The sequence below is a fragment of the Psammomys obesus genome, unplaced genomic scaffold, assembly GCF_907164565.1.
Source record: "Psammomys obesus unplaced genomic scaffold, mPsaObe1.curated_primary_1811, whole genome shotgun sequence".
Classification (NCBI taxonomy): domain Eukaryota; kingdom Metazoa; phylum Chordata; class Mammalia; order Rodentia; family Muridae; genus Psammomys; species Psammomys obesus.
In genome coordinates, this window is record NW_026596051.1 from 35055310 (window position 1) to 35071499 (window position 16190).

At 42.2% G+C, this 16190-nt stretch overlaps 1 protein-coding gene and 1 non-coding gene across 3 annotated transcripts in view; both read left to right on the forward strand.

Annotated features, from left to right (window-relative positions):
* Positions 1-13404, forward strand: part of Zcchc4 (zinc finger CCHC-type containing 4) — a 41863-nt gene extending 28459 nt beyond the window's left edge. The window contains exons 9-14 of one of the 2 annotated variants that reach the window (XM_055624300.1): positions 2776-2820; positions 5240-5361; positions 5600-5675; positions 7869-7920; positions 8396-8540; positions 12605-13404. In XM_055624300.1, the coding sequence (XP_055480275.1) occupies positions 2776-2820; positions 5240-5361; positions 5600-5675; positions 7869-7920; positions 8396-8540; positions 12605-12674 (510 nt within the window). In that variant the 3' untranslated portion in view covers positions 12675-13404. The remainder of the gene's footprint in view (positions 1-2775; positions 2821-5239; positions 5362-5599; positions 5676-7868; positions 7921-8395; positions 8541-12604) is intronic. The other variant, XM_055624301.1, reaches the window with a different exon arrangement.
* Positions 13405-15523: 2119 nt separating this feature from the next.
* Trnam-cau (transfer RNA methionine (anticodon CAU)) lies at positions 15524-15596 on the forward strand. Its single transcript has one exon. It is a non-coding gene; the product is annotated as a tRNA-Met (tRNA).
* Positions 15597-16190: the final 594 nt, after the last annotated feature.

Genomic DNA, 16190 nt, shown 5'->3' on the forward strand with positions numbered 1-16190 from the left:
GCAACTAACTAATGGTAAAACTATGAGTAGCTAGTCTTTGGCCCCATAAGACACTTTAGAAGGAATAAAATTCATTACTTGAGTAAGTAGGAAGTGTATGCTAGCAACTTCCAAAAAATAAAAATTGACAGAGAAACTTTGCTGCCTGAATAGCCACCCAAAACACTCTATAACGTTGGAGCATCATTTTCAGCCTTTTGGCCCAGTACCTTTGATAGACATATGTGAAGCAGGAACTATTTAGGACTTGCTTACCCTGCCTTGGCAGAGCTAGGCAGTTGACTTTTAAGTTGCATTTAAGCTTGCCCATTTTAGGCAGAATCCTGTCTGTCGCAGAAGTGAGGGCATTTTTGTTGCCCAGATTGCTGTTTTGCCATATTTGAAGCCATCTCCATATGGGGGTTCCTTCTTTTCTTGTGTGTGCACCTGAGACCTTAAGATTGGCTAGCGCAGGTCTCCTGGAAGACAGTTGCATCTGCATGTAGAGAAGTGGCAAGAATTTGAAATGTGCTGGGACAAAAGAAGACAGCTCTTTTACTGGGCAGGCGAGAGCTATTAATGTATAGTCAGCACTTAATGTCACTTTCTTAGCCTGCCTGTGTCATTAAAAAAGGGCTTGGGGACAGTTGACAGCCTAAGCTTACTGGAAATAATTGTACAGTTCACTGTATCATTTAAGAAATGTTCAGGTGAGATCATGTGTGTTAGGGAGCAAAGCAAAAGCAACTGCTGAGAAGAATGAGAATAAGATCTGTGAGACAAAACATAGTATGTCTGAGGTCTCAGGTTTAATCCCCAACATTATGGACAAATCAAAATAAAACAAAACTGCATGTCTCCTGTCCTCCATTATAGATCTTTTTGCATAGCTCAAACCCCTGCCTTGAACATCATCAAAGCCACAATAAGACTCCAAGCCACAGTCTAATAAAAAAGTTAAAAATACCGTAGTCGCTGAATCTTTTTTTAGGGGTAGGGAGGATACTGTTTAGGATAGAGGAAGGCTCACAGGCTGTAAATCTTCATGAGACATAAGCCATGTGGACTTCAGTGATAACATGCTTGATAAGCAGGCAATAAAATAGTGATCAGAAACTGAGACATCCAACTGTGGCTTTATTAAGGGCAGATTAGGAAGGAGTGAAATTCCAATTTTGAGTTAGAAGTCTGAGTCCTAGCACTGCCTTTAAAGTGATGTGACCTGGGGTGACCGCCTCTTTCTAGGTCTCTGTTTGCCTCCCCTGTAAAGTAAGTGCTTGGAAGAACAGAGGAATGCCAGGGGCTTCCCTCACAGCGCTGAGCCTGAGAATCAGTCAGTGGCAACTTCCTCGAAGACTTGCTCAGAGAATGCCAGGCTCATGCGGCAAACCAACAGGATTGGTTGGTGATGCCTGCCCACGGGACAAGGGCCTGGGAGCAGGGATGAGGAGCAGCAGTGTTCATGTGCCTACCATACCCCAGTGAGATGGTCTCACATGTCACCCTCCTGCGGTGCTCTCTAGTGTCTTCTTGACATGGACCACATCTTGTGTGTTGAAAGTAGAGCTGTTTGCTCTGTCAAAGCCATCCTTTTTTTATAGTCAGCCTGTGTAGGAAACCTCTTTTAAGCTTTTTTTTTTTTTTTTTCCCGTAGAAAAGAAGATATTTTGATAGAAATTTAGGGAAATTATTGAATATTAGAAGATGACAACCAAATTCTTGAAACCTGGTGTTTCAAGAATAAAGGTTTAGTGAGTGTTGAGTAAAAAGGGGGTGTGGTCTACATGGGAATTTTAAATTTGGGTTCGAGGGACGTGAGGCTGACTGTGGCGGTAGTGGGGGCTGCTTGGTGAAGCTGAGGCGTGGTCTTGAGACCTCACTTAGTGAGACGACACAGAACACAGTCCTCAGGGTAGTGTGCAAAAGCTCGTGTGGCCTGGCATTCTGTCTGGCACATAGTAGGCACAAAATTAGCGCTCTGATACCTCGGTGTTCCAAATGACTAGTTTCAGTCTCGTGCTGCAGAAGACATTTGCGTATGGCTCAAATTAAAAGTTGGGAATTGCAGAGATTTTGTGCTTTCCCTCATTTCTATACAGTACTTCATCACATTAATCAGTTCCGTGGGAGAAATTTTCTGTTTGAAAATGCCTCTCATCATCATTGTGAGTGAGATGTCAGGGATAATGACGGGAACATGGAGGATCAGCGCTAGCACTAGCGATAGGCAATTTGCAAAATTGTGTTTGCTTTACAGCACTTCCACGGGAGGTTTATTTGTGTGGATGAAGCTATGAAATATGGATGTATGTTAGAGGTACATTAATTTACTCTAGCAGCATGCGTTTTACATACCATATGTTTATAGTTAATTAGCACAACAAACCCGCATTTAAAAATAATAATAATCTCAATTAGGTTATGCAAAATCGAGCAATCAGCCACCTTCCTGACACATGCATTCTCCAGCTCCTTGGGAAACCATAAAGAAACTGCCCCCTCCATCTGCTGTGGTAGCGCACGGAGCCCCGTGCAGCACAAGTCCTCCCACACTTAGCGCTCCAGCATTTCCACGTTTCTACCAGATTCTCTTGGGAAGAACGGTTTTCTTACGACACGCCTCAGTTTTCATGCAGAATATCTTTTGTTGAATTTAATAAAGTGCCACGTATATCCAAGTCCACGAAGACGTGTGCTAGGGAAACATTATAAATTTAAATCCCTTTAAACTACTATTTTGGGTTTTTTTTTTTTTTTTTGAAAGTAATGTCTGTTTTTGTGCCTTGCCTCTAATAGGTAACATATATTCACAGGATTTTGAAGTTGGAAAGAGACGCAGAGGTAACCTGGGCCAGCCCCCCAGCGTGGTAATGCGCTCTGCTGAATCCATGGCAAGCCCTCATCCAGCGTCACTCAAACGCTATCGGGGCACAGAGTCTGACCGCCCTACAAGGCAGCTCAGTTTGTGTAGTAGCTCTAATCGTTGGAGAATTCTCTCATATTGAGATGAAATGTGCTCCCCATTATCGTCTAACCAGTGCTCCTGGTTCTATTCTCTGAGGCAATAAAGGATCAGTCTAATTTCCAGTCCATATGATCCTGCTTCAGTTATGAACTAGCTGTCAGTTATGAACTAGCTGTCAGTTCCTCCCAGGCTTTTCTGAACAAACAATTTGTTAAACTCTAAATCCTATTCATTGCTATTATTTTCAGTGGAAATGAGCTGGTTTCATCAGTGTCTCCCTTAAAATGTGAGGACTGAACGCAGGGCTGCAAATGGGCTCTAACTTAGTCGTCTCTCGTTGGGATACTGAGCGTGTGTTGAGGGTCCAGCCTGCACGGACCAGTCAAGACATGACCGGGGATGCCCCTGCTGGCAGCCACTCAGAAGCCCTTGGGACTTTTTACTTGGCCCTTGCCCTCCCTCATCTCATCTGCTGAGTGTTTCCTCACTGCTGAAGCTTGTTAGAGTGCCTTAGTGAGCACACTTACTTGTAAATCTGGTACCACTCACTGGGTTAAACCAGAGCTGCAGAGTCGAGCAGTCTGCCATCCAAAGCCTGACTCTTGGCAGTTTGGTTAAAGTGCGGGGATTAAGTGACTGTTGAGTATTCAGCCCTACATGGAACTTTTTTGTATCAACATCCTCAAGGCTCAGGAAACGTCATGGAGGAAATGAGTAAAAAGAGTCGAGTCAGGAAGGGGGAGGAGTGCAGTGAAAGGCTGTTTTCTGGACATGCCATAAGCAAGGCATTCCTGGCCTCACAGCAGTTACCTACAGGACCTGCCCACATCCTGCCAGGGATGGGAGGGTGGCTGGTGAGGGTCCGCCCCACTGAGGGGCTGCTGGCAACTGATGGCTGCTGCAGGAGGGGGAGTCATTCTCCTTCCAGGGTGTAGTTGCTGGCCGGTTGCCCCGGCACATGCAGGTAGCTCTAACTGGACTCAGAGGGTTTTCATATATAACACACACATATATGTAAATGTGTCTGTATGAATGTGTATACATATATGTACAGTATATGTATGCATATATATGTATACCTATATTGTTTTAAAGGACATGAAAGTGGGAGGAGGAAGCATTAGGGTGTGGCCTAAGGAAATGGAATTTGGGGAGGATATGATCAAGATACTGGTTATTTCCAGCTTCCTAACTGTATCCTGGTTTCTCATCCTAATAGCTCAAGACACCTTATGTGGACCTTGGGATCCACCCATCCTGAGTTCATAGCAGTCTCATAGTATTCTTAAGGATAATCCAAAGCAGTGGGTATAAACTTGGACTTGTGAGGAGGCCTTGCTAAAACATACCCCACTCCCACACTTTTTGATATAGGAGATGTAGGTTGGGTAAGAATTTGCATTTTTTTTAATTATTTTGTTTTTTCAAGAGAGGGTTTCTCTGTGTAGCCTTGGCTTTCCTGGACTTGTAGACCAGACTGGCCTTGAACTCACAGAGGTCACCTGCTTCCGCCTCCCAGAGTGCTGGGACTAAAGGCGTGCACTTCTACACCCTGCTAGAATTTGCATTTCTAACAGGGTCCATCCCGGTGTCACTGAAACACTTTGAGTATTATTAACCTAAAGAAAGACAGGTTTTCACAACAGATCAAAAGCCAAACTGAGGATTTTTATGGTTAATAGCTGAAGGAGGACAGGGAATGTAGAAGTATAAAACAATGCTCGTTGCCTTGCTTTCAAGATAATCACTGAAATAACAAATGCAGTGTTGAGGGAGGTCAGTGTTTGAAAGAGTCACTGTGGGAATCGGAGCCACCCGTGGACTCCTCTTCGTCGCCATCTTCCTGCCTCATGCCAGACTCTGCACTAATGTTGACCATCACAGCAACTCTCAAGGTCAAGGACCCCTGACCTCCTTTTAAAGGCGAAGGTCATCTAACAAGTTAGTGACCACCATGGTCTGATCCCTAAACCTCTGTTCCATCTGAGAGTGAGAGTATAGACAGTGTAGAGGGCAGACTAGGGTGCACTACCCCAAGGAAGTGGGGGCTAGCATACATCTTCAATCAGAGGTCTGTGTTTAGCAGCAGAAATCAAGCTCTGCTGGATGGTAGCTGTGGGGGTGGTGGAGGTGGAAGTGGAGACCTCATGAGGTTGGCCATGAGTAAACTTACTTTTAGAACTTTCTTATTCACTGCTTGAGTATTTCAGCCTGTATCTTGGTTTGTTTGTTTATTGGTTAGAGGAGCTTAGTGAATGCTGACTCCTTTTAGTGAATTTTCGTTTTACTTTCTAGGTAGATTATGATAATCACGCACTTTACAAACATGGAAAGACAGGTCGAAAACAGTCTCCTGTGCGGATTTTCACCAACGTCCCAGCCAACAAAATAATCCTTCCTCCAGAAGAAGGGTACAGGTGAGACCACTTTGAACTTACCAGGTCACCTGAAAAAGCAATTCTGTGTACCTAACAATAAAATGCTTTAAATATTGAATCATGTGGCTTTTGTATTACTCTCAGATCTGGTCCATCATTTCATATTGAATTGAATTCTGATTACCTCCAATTTTTGGAGCAAGTACCATGTTCACTTTTGTCTGTTCTGTGAGTCTCAATGAACACATGCGAGTCATTTCCCCATTTCTTTCTTTAGATTTTGCTCCCTTTGTCAGAGATATGTTTCTCTTGAGAATCAGCACTGCGCGCATTGTAATTCTTGCACATCCAAGGTATATTTCTCTCATGTAATCCATTTTTATGTAAGCAATTGTTATATGATAATTTGATTACTTTTAAATTGTTTTATTAACGCTTGAATTCCTATGTAGTATCACCTCTTATTCCTATATACAGTAGTACCTTCTAATTATAGATTGAGGAGGTTTTTTAAAGTCTTTGTTTTTTGTTTGGAAGGCATATGTGTGTATATGTGTGTTGTGTGCATATACACACATATACATATAGGTGGAGGTCAGAGGGCAACTTGCAGGAGATCATTCTCTCCTTCCACCCTGTGCGTTCCGTGAATCAAACTCAAGCCATCAGGCTTGGTGATGAATGCCTCACTACTGAGCCATCTCTCCAGCCCTGAAACAGGCTTTTTAAAGTACTTAATTTCTTTCATCATTGTAAATAGCTATTTCAATCATTTTCATATGGTACTTACCAAGAGTGTTTCAAATAAGGCAGTAAGTGCTGAATTTATGTCTGTTAAGGGTAAAATTATGATATTTCAAATCAGACTTTGGACCATTAGATACCATTGCTGTTCTGATGAAGTAATGATTAGTAGCAGGTACTGTGCACGTTCTATGTGCTAGGTTTGTTCCTAAGAGCTTTGCATGGGTTAACAAACACATTTAGTCCTCAAAATAGCCCCTGAGGTAGGAGTGCTTCCCCTCTGCTCTTTTGCAGGTGCAAAAGAGAGACCTGTCTCCTGTTGATGGCTGTCCCGCCTGTGTTTTTCTTTAGAGCCTTTGTTTTTGAAAGCATTTTAGATTTGCAGCACAGTGAAGCAGAACGTATTGAGATAATGCTCTCTCCCCTGCTCCCGTGCACAGCCTTCTCATCAGTATCCTGGACTGGAGTGCACCTTGTGTGACGGTTGCTGCACCCACTAATCGGTACCCTCCAGTCCATGTTTTACTCTGAGCTTCCCTTTTGGTGCTCTGTGTTCTTTGAATTGGTTGAATATATAAGGACCTGCTTCTGCCACTGTAGGGTCACGCAGGGACTTCACTATAGACCCTGAAATGTCTATGCACTACTTGGTCCCCCTTCCCTTTCCCAACCTCAGGCAACTGATCTTACTAGCTCTATAGTTTTACCTTCTCCAGAGAGTCATAATATTGGAGTTACACAGCACATGCAACTGCTTTTCAGACTGGCTTCTCCCACTTGAAAGGGCCATTTAAAGCCCCTGCCTGCCTTTCTGTGGCTCCACGACCCAGTCCTATTAATGACTTCCCATTGTCTGGATGTATCTCAGTTTGTAACCATTCACCCACTGAAGGACATCTTGCTTGCTTCCAACTTTGGGCAGTTACGAATAAGTTTCCTGCTTACTTTTGAGAAGATAGGATGACCTTCCAGCTACTTTGTTCAGTTTTAGTAAGTCTAGTCAGAAAGAACATATGGAATTCAGCTTAACTAAACATCACAAATTATTTTCCAAAGAAAAATTTATGTTCATGTAACTATTAGTTTAGAAATGGTTGTTAGTTTAGAAATACTATGTACAGGTTGTAGGAAGTTTAAAATTGAAACAAAACTTATTTAGAAATGTGCACATGGGTGGTAAAGATAAATAAGAACAGGGGAATGAAGGTCACAAAAGATCCTAACAGCTGTTGTCCAGTGGGAAGGGGTGCTGTGGTGAGAGGCCATGCCGTGAGGTCTCTAGGGGCTCAAGGGGACGCAGTTCTTAACCAGCAGTTGCTTTAATAGTTGTGAAGTGTACACATGTATTGAATGTACTTTTGTAGGTAGGTTTTATTTCACATTTAAAAAAATTACTCAAATGATAACCTGTAATCTATCTCTAAATTACATGAAGCTCTCAAATATGAATTTCATTAAGGACTCTGTCGTATAGATAACATAAATTATGGACTCATTAATTCTCTTGAAATTTTCATTTGCGTCCTTCTTTGTGAGGATTGGGTGGCTTGGAGCAGAGTGGATTTTCAAGATCATTTGGGTAAATCTAGTTTCATAGTTAAGGAAATTGAGGCCCATCAAGGAGGCATTTGAGTTAAGTGGAGAAATGCATAAATTAAAATCTAAGTATTTAATTGTGAAGCCCAGGAAAGGAAGAAATAGGGAATGAATAATTTACACATATTTTAATAAGACATTTTAATTTTTAATTGTGGAACTTGGCTTTTACAACAAATTGAACATTTTAAAATTTGTTTTTGTAGGACGGCAGGAAATGGAGCCATTGCTTTCTCTGCAATAAGTGTGTGAAGCCGTGTAAGTGTTTGGCCGGGTGTTTGAGACCCTGGGAAAACAGTTTTGAGTTCTGTTCATAGAAATAGGATTTTTGTTATATTCATAAAGGGAAAATAATGTAAAGACCAACATTGACTTTGATAGTTACCAACAGCCTTTCATAAGAGAGCTGGCTGCTAGCCTGTGTCAGTGTGGCATTCGGCTCCTTTACTTCAGTAGGGTTGTGTGCCTCTCAGCCAGCCTCCGCTGTGGCAGCTGCTGGCAGTTCATGCCACGCTGGGCAAGGGCTGATGTGTTGCAGTATAAGTAATGGAAGTCACCAGTTTCTGTGGGATTCAAATACTGCACCTTGATCTCTTTAGCCAAATTAAAATGAGCTAAGCAGAGCAGCACAGTGTTTGAGGTGAACTTTAGTCATATAACCTCCTTCAGAAGTTAAGACAATGGGAAATCGGGGTAAATCAGCCTCTTCTGAAACTTGGTATTTCTTTTACAGCCTGGATACACTGCAGCAGCTGCAATTGCTGTGCACTCTCAGATCATTCCTGTTCCGGTCCTAAAGATGGCTGCTTTATTTGTGGTGCATCGGATCACAAACGCAGCAATTGTCCGCACATCGGCACCTCTAGGAGAGCTAACAAGTTAGTTGAATTCTTTCACCTTCTAGAAAAAAGATTGCTGGTGTCAAGCTTTCTAGGAGCAATCTACAAAAGTACAAAGCTTTCAGAGGACTCGGCAGTGCTAAATTGTTACTCTCACCATTATGTATTATTTACGTGGATTGCGGGGGAAGGCTCTAAGGCAAGTGAAGAGTGTGCTTCAGAGAGCTCAGCTGTGACAGGTTAGACACAAGATGGCCAGAATCCAAGGGGGAAGTTGCTAACTTTGCATCTCCTATGGTTCAGACCAAATTGTAAATTTAGGGTGAGAGTTCAGAGCTCACTGAAGGAAACGGTACTCAGGTCGGGCTCTGTGGGCTGGCCAGATGTGGATACTTGGTGGCAGAAGGCATTTTGGATAGAAGGGGCATGCCATTTCATAGCAGAGAAGTGTGAATTCCAAACCATTATAACAGAAAAAAGTTACTGGTTGATGTGGGATTCAAACCCTGCACCGTGGTCTCTTCAGCTGAGTTAAAATGAGCCAATCAAACCAGCCACTCCAAATTTAATATTTTTTATGTTAGTACTAGTTCTATAAATTCTGTCTGCTCTTAAGAACATTTACACATGCTTTTTACTAAATATTTAAAATACTGTTTTTTTTTTCCATGATTGTTTTCACATCTTCTACCATCATTTGGGATTGATAACTCAGAATAAAATTATTCCAGGGATTATAGCATGTTTAGAAAAAAACTACCAACTGGGCTAATGCAAATGTGCCCTCCCCCACCCCTGGATATATTTTTATTTTAACTGTGTTTGGGTGATTTGCCTGTGTGTATTTCTGTGCATCACATGAGTGCCTGGTACCTGAGGAGGTCAGAAGAGGGCATCAGATCCCCTGGTACTGGAGTTACAGATAGTTGTGAGCTTCCGTGTGGGTGCTGGGAAGTGAACCTGGGTCTTCAGAAACAAAACTTTGGTATTACACACTACCTTCAGATTACCAAATAGCTAAGCTTCACATTAAGTGAAAATTGAGATTATAATAAAAAAAATTTCCCTATCATATTATTTGTGATGAAACAGATAATATGAGAAGTATTTGAAGCTTCAGTTACTATGATTATTTTATAGTTATCTTCTGTCTTATTTATTTGTTTGTTTACCCCAGTGGGATTTTTTTTTTCTTCAGGCCAGTCAGTTGGGTTATATTTCCTATTTAGACTGTCATTTTCATAAATTTACTTTGTAATTATTTCTACTGAGTAGTTAAAGGTAGAAGAATAATTTTTTTAAATTAATTAAGTGAATTATAATTTTCCTCTTAGAAGCCTTCAGTAATAAAACACAGTCCATCTACCTGTTGGTCTAGGATGGTTGCATCATTCATTTACAGTATAATTTTGAGTACAACCAGGAGTTAACATGCTCAGCCTTTAATTCTGTGAATTAATGCATATGAAAACTGAATCTTAATTTTGGTGTGAGTTTTGGTTTTGAGACAATTTTGTTGTATGGCAGACTGGCCTGGAAATTGAGTTCCCCCAGGTGCTGGGCTTACAAGGCCCTGCAACCATACTGCGGCGATGTTTATTAATGGATTATAGGCCCTATACTGCTGTTGAAAAAGCTAGTCTAGCCTGGCATAGTGATGTATGCCTTGAATCACAGCACTGGGGAAGCAGTGGCAGGCAGGATTCCAGGCCATCCAGGGCTACACAGTAAAACTCTGCCTGTAAAAATTTAAAACAAAACAAAACAACAAAATCCTAGTCTTTTTGTTGGAGTATTTAGTAGCATTGTATTTCCTTTGGGGAAGTAGTGAGAAATCATTATGTTTCAGTATTGGATTTTGTCAACTTTTGTTCAAAGAGCAAATCCTTTGTGGTGCAGTGTACCTGGTGATGCTTTGGTAGAATTGCGTTCTTCAGACAGAGAACCCTTCTAGACTCTGTTACTGCCCCCTCCCTCAAAACACACACACACACACACACACACACACACACACACACACACACACACGCACGCACAATGAAATTGACTACCTAAAGGAAACTTTTTTTTATTTTATGTGTATGAATGTTTTGCCTCTACATATGTATGTGCACCATGTGCCTGTGTGGTGTCTGCAGAGGCCAAAAGATGCCCTGGAACTAGAGTCGCAGATAGTTACAGCTGCCACATGGGTGCTAGGACTTGAACCTGGGTCCTCTGCAGGAGCATCAAGTCCTTTTAACCACTGAGCTGCTTCTCCAGCCCTTACAAAATGGCCTTTCCTTATAAATAGCAATGCTTCCAGTCTGCATTTGGGCATTCCATGGCTTGCAATGTCTTTCAGTGCTATGCATTTTACAGTTCTCTTCTCTATTTTGTTTTTCCGTGGTAATGGTCCTTCCGCTGCGACCTGGAATGCTGCTGGCTCCCTCTTGTGGTGAAAGCTCATTCTGTCAGTTACAGAAATCCTCAGGGTTAGAGGACAAATACTAGGTCAGTGTAATTTTAAGGCAAACTAAAATGATCAGTTTTACTCCACCAGCACACCCCAGTTCATGTACTTAGCTCCTGAAGGTTTTGTTTATTTACATTACTAGTGAATGCGTTCAATTCTTTTCTTCTGCTTATTCCCTAGTGAAATCTGGTTCATTTTTAATCCTGCTTATGAGTAGATGAACCAAAGAGAAATTTAAAAATTTGAATAGAGACACATGGCTTCATTGACTTTCCTATTACAGATTATACTTTACTTCATTAAATTTGCTAAGTCCTTACTTATCAGGAAATTATCCTACGTTAAGGAAATGTCTGCTTGAAAGAAAAGGTTTATGTAACATGCAAAGAAACAATATAAAGTGAGTTTTATTTTGGGCTGGTTTAGCCCTTAGCACAAAACGTGAATGATGTAAGTTGTCAGGCAGTGTTCTGCTGAGTGGCCCGGTAAAGCTGATGTGTATCAGTGACGCTGCAGGCCCGGCATCCCACTAATTGAGCAGTCACTATCAGGTGAGCGTGAACACGGAGTCTAGCGTCAGGCTGGCCTGGCCACTCTCTCCCGGATGATTCAAGGACCTGGAAAACAAAAATTAGGAGAAAGGGAGACACCTACCTAGCACAGTTTTTCAGCTCCTTGAGTTTTTTATTCCTAACTTCTGATGCAAACTATGCTGAGCAAACAAAATATGAGGCTCAAGTTTGACTGGCTGAGGGATCGTCTACTCTTCAGGAAGCCCTTTACCCGGGGTTAGATTAAGAAGGGCCTAGCTTGTTAGGACTTATGCAAATCATGGCTTCTGACTCTCAGCAGCTGATAATGCTGGGTAGTCCGGGCCATTTCCAGGTGTGCCCAGTGCTGCGAGCCAGCCCAGCCTTTGACAGGGGAAATGGCATGATTCTGCCAGTGTGGAGAAGTGAATAAACGGTCAGGGGTCTTGCCAGCACAGGCTGCCTGGTTCAGAGACCAGCAGAGCAGAGGATCTGTTCTGTCTGCTGTGGCATGTTGTAGAGGAGAAGTTCCAGCCTATTCATTTAGAAGCTTGTTTTCAAGAAGCTTGGGACACAAAAGCTGGGCATCCTTTGAGGTGCTTGCTGGCACTTTCACACCTGTGAGAGAAGGAAGATTAGCTTTGAGGCTTTAGGAAATGAGCCCTCTTTAATGTGGTCAGTTTTTCTTTTCCTGTTGTGCTGTTTCATTTTTCTGCCCCTGCTGACTGCCGCATGTATTAATCCCTTTCTTAAAAAAAAAAAAAAATGTAATTCAGGGATTTGGAAATGGAAGTGCTGAGCTGAGCAGTATAAATGTAGCAAAGAGACAAGCCCGTTGGTGTGCTGCTGACTTCTGTGGCGTGTCTGTCCTGAATAGCTTTTCTAAATCTGTAGTAACCATCTTTTAAAAAAGTGTCTTCAGGAACATTTTGCTTGATCAGGCCTCTGTCTGTTTCCTTGTTGTCACGGTTAGGACACTGGCGATTTATGCTTACTACACAGCAAATTCTTTCGTGTCTTCTATTTTCCTATTTGGCTAGCCAGTTAATTAAACTTCAACATAATTACATAATTCACTATGCTCATTCCATAAAATAATTTAGCACCTTGCTTTTCAGAGCTGTCAGAAAGCAGAAGCAAAGAAAAAGTAATAAGATAAGAACGGAGCCACTAAAGGACAATCCATGAATCACACATCTGCTCCAAGAAGAAAGAAGAGGAGGGAAAAGGCCCATCAATATCCTCGCTCTTAAATGTCCAGTGACTTGAGAATAAGGAAGATTTATAGTCCAACCTTTGATGCCATTTTCTTCAAGTGCCACACTGGACTTAAATCCAGATGCTTTCAAAGGTGTGCCTCCTCCGAAGCCCGGCAACAGGCAGGTGGCATTTGCTGGCTGAGTCCCTTCAGCTGCCCTGCAGACCCTGGAGCCTTCTGTTCTGTCTGTATGCTTTTTCACTCTTTAAATCCCTACCGGTCTTTATTTTGGCTTCTTTTATCTGAAAAATGGGTGTACAGCATGCATTGGCATACAATACCAGACAGAAATGCAAACGAAAATCTGTAGTTTTCCTTACATCGAGCTTTTGTTTTAATTTAGATATGAGACAATTTTGTTAAATGGCCAAGCAATATGGTAAGGTACATTTGGCCATGTTCCATGGGCCTCATGTACTCCAGGACTGCTATGCATGTGGCCCAACACAGAATCATGAGCACACTTCCAATAGTATGAGGTTTTTATGTGACTTTTTTTCATAGCTTGATTGCACAGTCCTTGAGTGGACTTGACAGCTGATGTCATGTTGCAATGTCAGAAGGTTAGATGCTCCCAGATACTTTTAACAAAAAGTGTGATACATAGTTATTTATAGATTGGATCTGAAGATGACGGGGAAATTGTTATTGAAGCGCTGTTAAAATAAAATATTGTAATTATTTTTCATTAAATCTTTATTTTTTCAGTACGTTTCCAGTTGTTTTTACTATTATCATCATCATTTATTATTATTATTTTACATTTTACAGTTGATTTATTGTATGTGTGCCCACGTATATCCAGGTGCTATAGCACTCACGTGCAAGTCAGAGGACTTGTGAGAGTATGTTCTCCACCATGTGGGTTCCAGGGATTGACCTGAGGTCGACAGGCTTGGTGGCACATGCCTTTTCCCACCTCCCCAGACCACGGTTGTCTTCTGATGGCATGGAATCCCCCAGATGTTGGATGAATGTTTACGATGGTAATTGCGCTGACATTTCAGTGTCCTAACCTGTGCTATAATTTATCTCTTTGTGAGAGGAGTTGGGAGCAGAAGGCAAGATGGTGATTAACCCCTCATTCTTGTGCTGGGGAACACTTCCTGGCTGTGTGTCCTTGGTCAGATCCCCTCTATAACCCTCTGTATCTTCGGTATGGCTGTGGGAGCATCTCATTATGTCAGCTTTGCTTTGTGATTAAATAAGACACGTGCCCAGCTCTCAGTTCTCTGTGGTAAGTGAGCTGTGTAATCACAGAGGCCAGATGGCCATCTTCTTTTGGCCCAGTTGCCTAGCACTGAAGAGAATGGTTCCATCTCCTAGAATAAGCAGTTCATTGCTCCATTTTTCTGGCAGCTACCTGGCTTTATCTCTTTAAGACTGAATAGTTGTAAATGGCTTAATTTGCATAATGACTTTTCTCCTCTTTCCAAACAGCTGCTCTGGAGCTCATTGTGAAGCCTCTTGGCTCGGTGTTTGTTACTGGGGCCCTATGAGTGCTGTACCTATTCCCAGTAAGCCAGGACTGTTGGATGCCTGATGTGACATATTTAAGCTTGGTGCAGATCAAAAGGTGGTAAATATCAGGTGACATCAAAAGACAAGGGGCTTGGTGTTCAGGTGTGTTGGTCTGCATTGCATCCCTGGAACCCATGTAAAAAGCCGGTTGTGTAATCCAGTACTCCTATAGCAATATAAGAGGCAGGACAGAAGAATTGGCAGAAGCTCATGAGCTAGCCTAGGGTACCTGTGCTGTAGCAGAAATAAGAGAGACCCTCCTGATTCATGACAAGGTAGAAGGAGAGAACTGACTCTCATAAATATCTGTGGCACACATTCCCCTGCTGGCAGGTGTACATGCATGTGTGTGTACACACCACACACACACACACACACACACACACACACACACACACACACACACATTCAAGGGGGAAGTGTTCTGTCCCTGCACTTCACCCCTGTTTCATCCTGTCATTTGTTACACAGATGGCTGTGATGATAGTAGAGACATGACCTGGAGATCACTTCATTCCCCTGTCTGTTTCTAGCCTGGGTAGGGAGGGACACTGCCAGACTTTTACTGTGTTCAACTCACCCTGGTCAACTCTACTGAGTTCTCTGAAACTCGGACACCTGAGGAACCATGACCACTAAAGAGTTGGGTCCTGATAGCCAGTGGTCATTTGTATCTCCATACGCCTTAATTGTAAGCTAATGTCAGTTATGAAATACATCTTACGGCTAGGTGTTGTGGGTTATCCCTACAGACTGGCTATTCTAGAGGCTGATGAGACAGAACTACGGGAACCTGTGTTTAGGGCTAGCCCCCTCAACATGAGGAATTCCATATTGATTTTATCCTGGCTTTCCCTGGGAGAAAGGAACAGTGCTTCATTAACTGCACATACTAGTTTTTAGATTTTCTGATTTGGGGAATATTGAAATGTAGAAAAATTACATCCTAGAATTAAGGAACATGAGCCTCAGTAATAGTCAAGAGTAATGTACCATAAAATAAAATTCCATGGCATGCCATAACCCAGCTGTTTGAGAGGTTAACACCAAAAGCTCAAGATCAGCTTGGTCAACTTAGCTATACCCTACCCCAAGTAAAACCAGTAAAATAAGGGATAGGCTTAGTTTGTGGTAGAGTACTTGCTTGATATCACTAAGGCCTGGGTTTAATCCCCAGAACTGCAAAAATGAAAATAAGCTTTAAAAAGTTACTTCTAGGACTGGAGTGATTTTTCAGTAATTAAGAGTACTTGAACACGCCTCCTTAGCGCAGTAGGCAGCGCGTCAGTCTCATAATCTGAAGGTCCTGAGTTCGAACCTCAGAGGGGGCAGCCGTTTTCTTGGGGCTGGAGAGATGGCTCAGAGGTTAAGAGCAATGGATGCTCTTCCAGAGATCCTGAGTTCAATTCCCAGCAACCACATGGTGGCTCACAACCATCTATAATAAGATCTGGTGCCTTCTGGTGTGGAGGTGTACGTGCAGACAGAACAATGTATACATAATAAATAAAATAATTTAAAAAAAAAAAAGAGTACTTGATGTTCTTCTAGTTGACCTATGTTCAGTTCCCAGCATTAACTAGTCCCAGGGGATCTGACATTCTCCTCGGCTCCTGCGGACATCCTGGCATGTGTAGCACGTACACAATTAAAAAAAAAAAAGTTCTTTTTCTTTTTCTCTGTATATCTTTGGCTATTATGAAACTTACGCTGTAGACCAGGCTGGCCTCAAACTTAGAGATCTGCCTGCCTCTGCCTCCTGAATGCTGGGATCAAAGACATGTGCCACCACCACCTGACTGACAGTTATTTTCTTAGAAAAGTAAAAATAAGTGGTTTAGTAAATCTGTTCTTCCATTTAGCAAATACTAATTTTAGGGACATAGCCTGGTGTTCTCAGAATAAAGTAAGGGGAACATGTCATT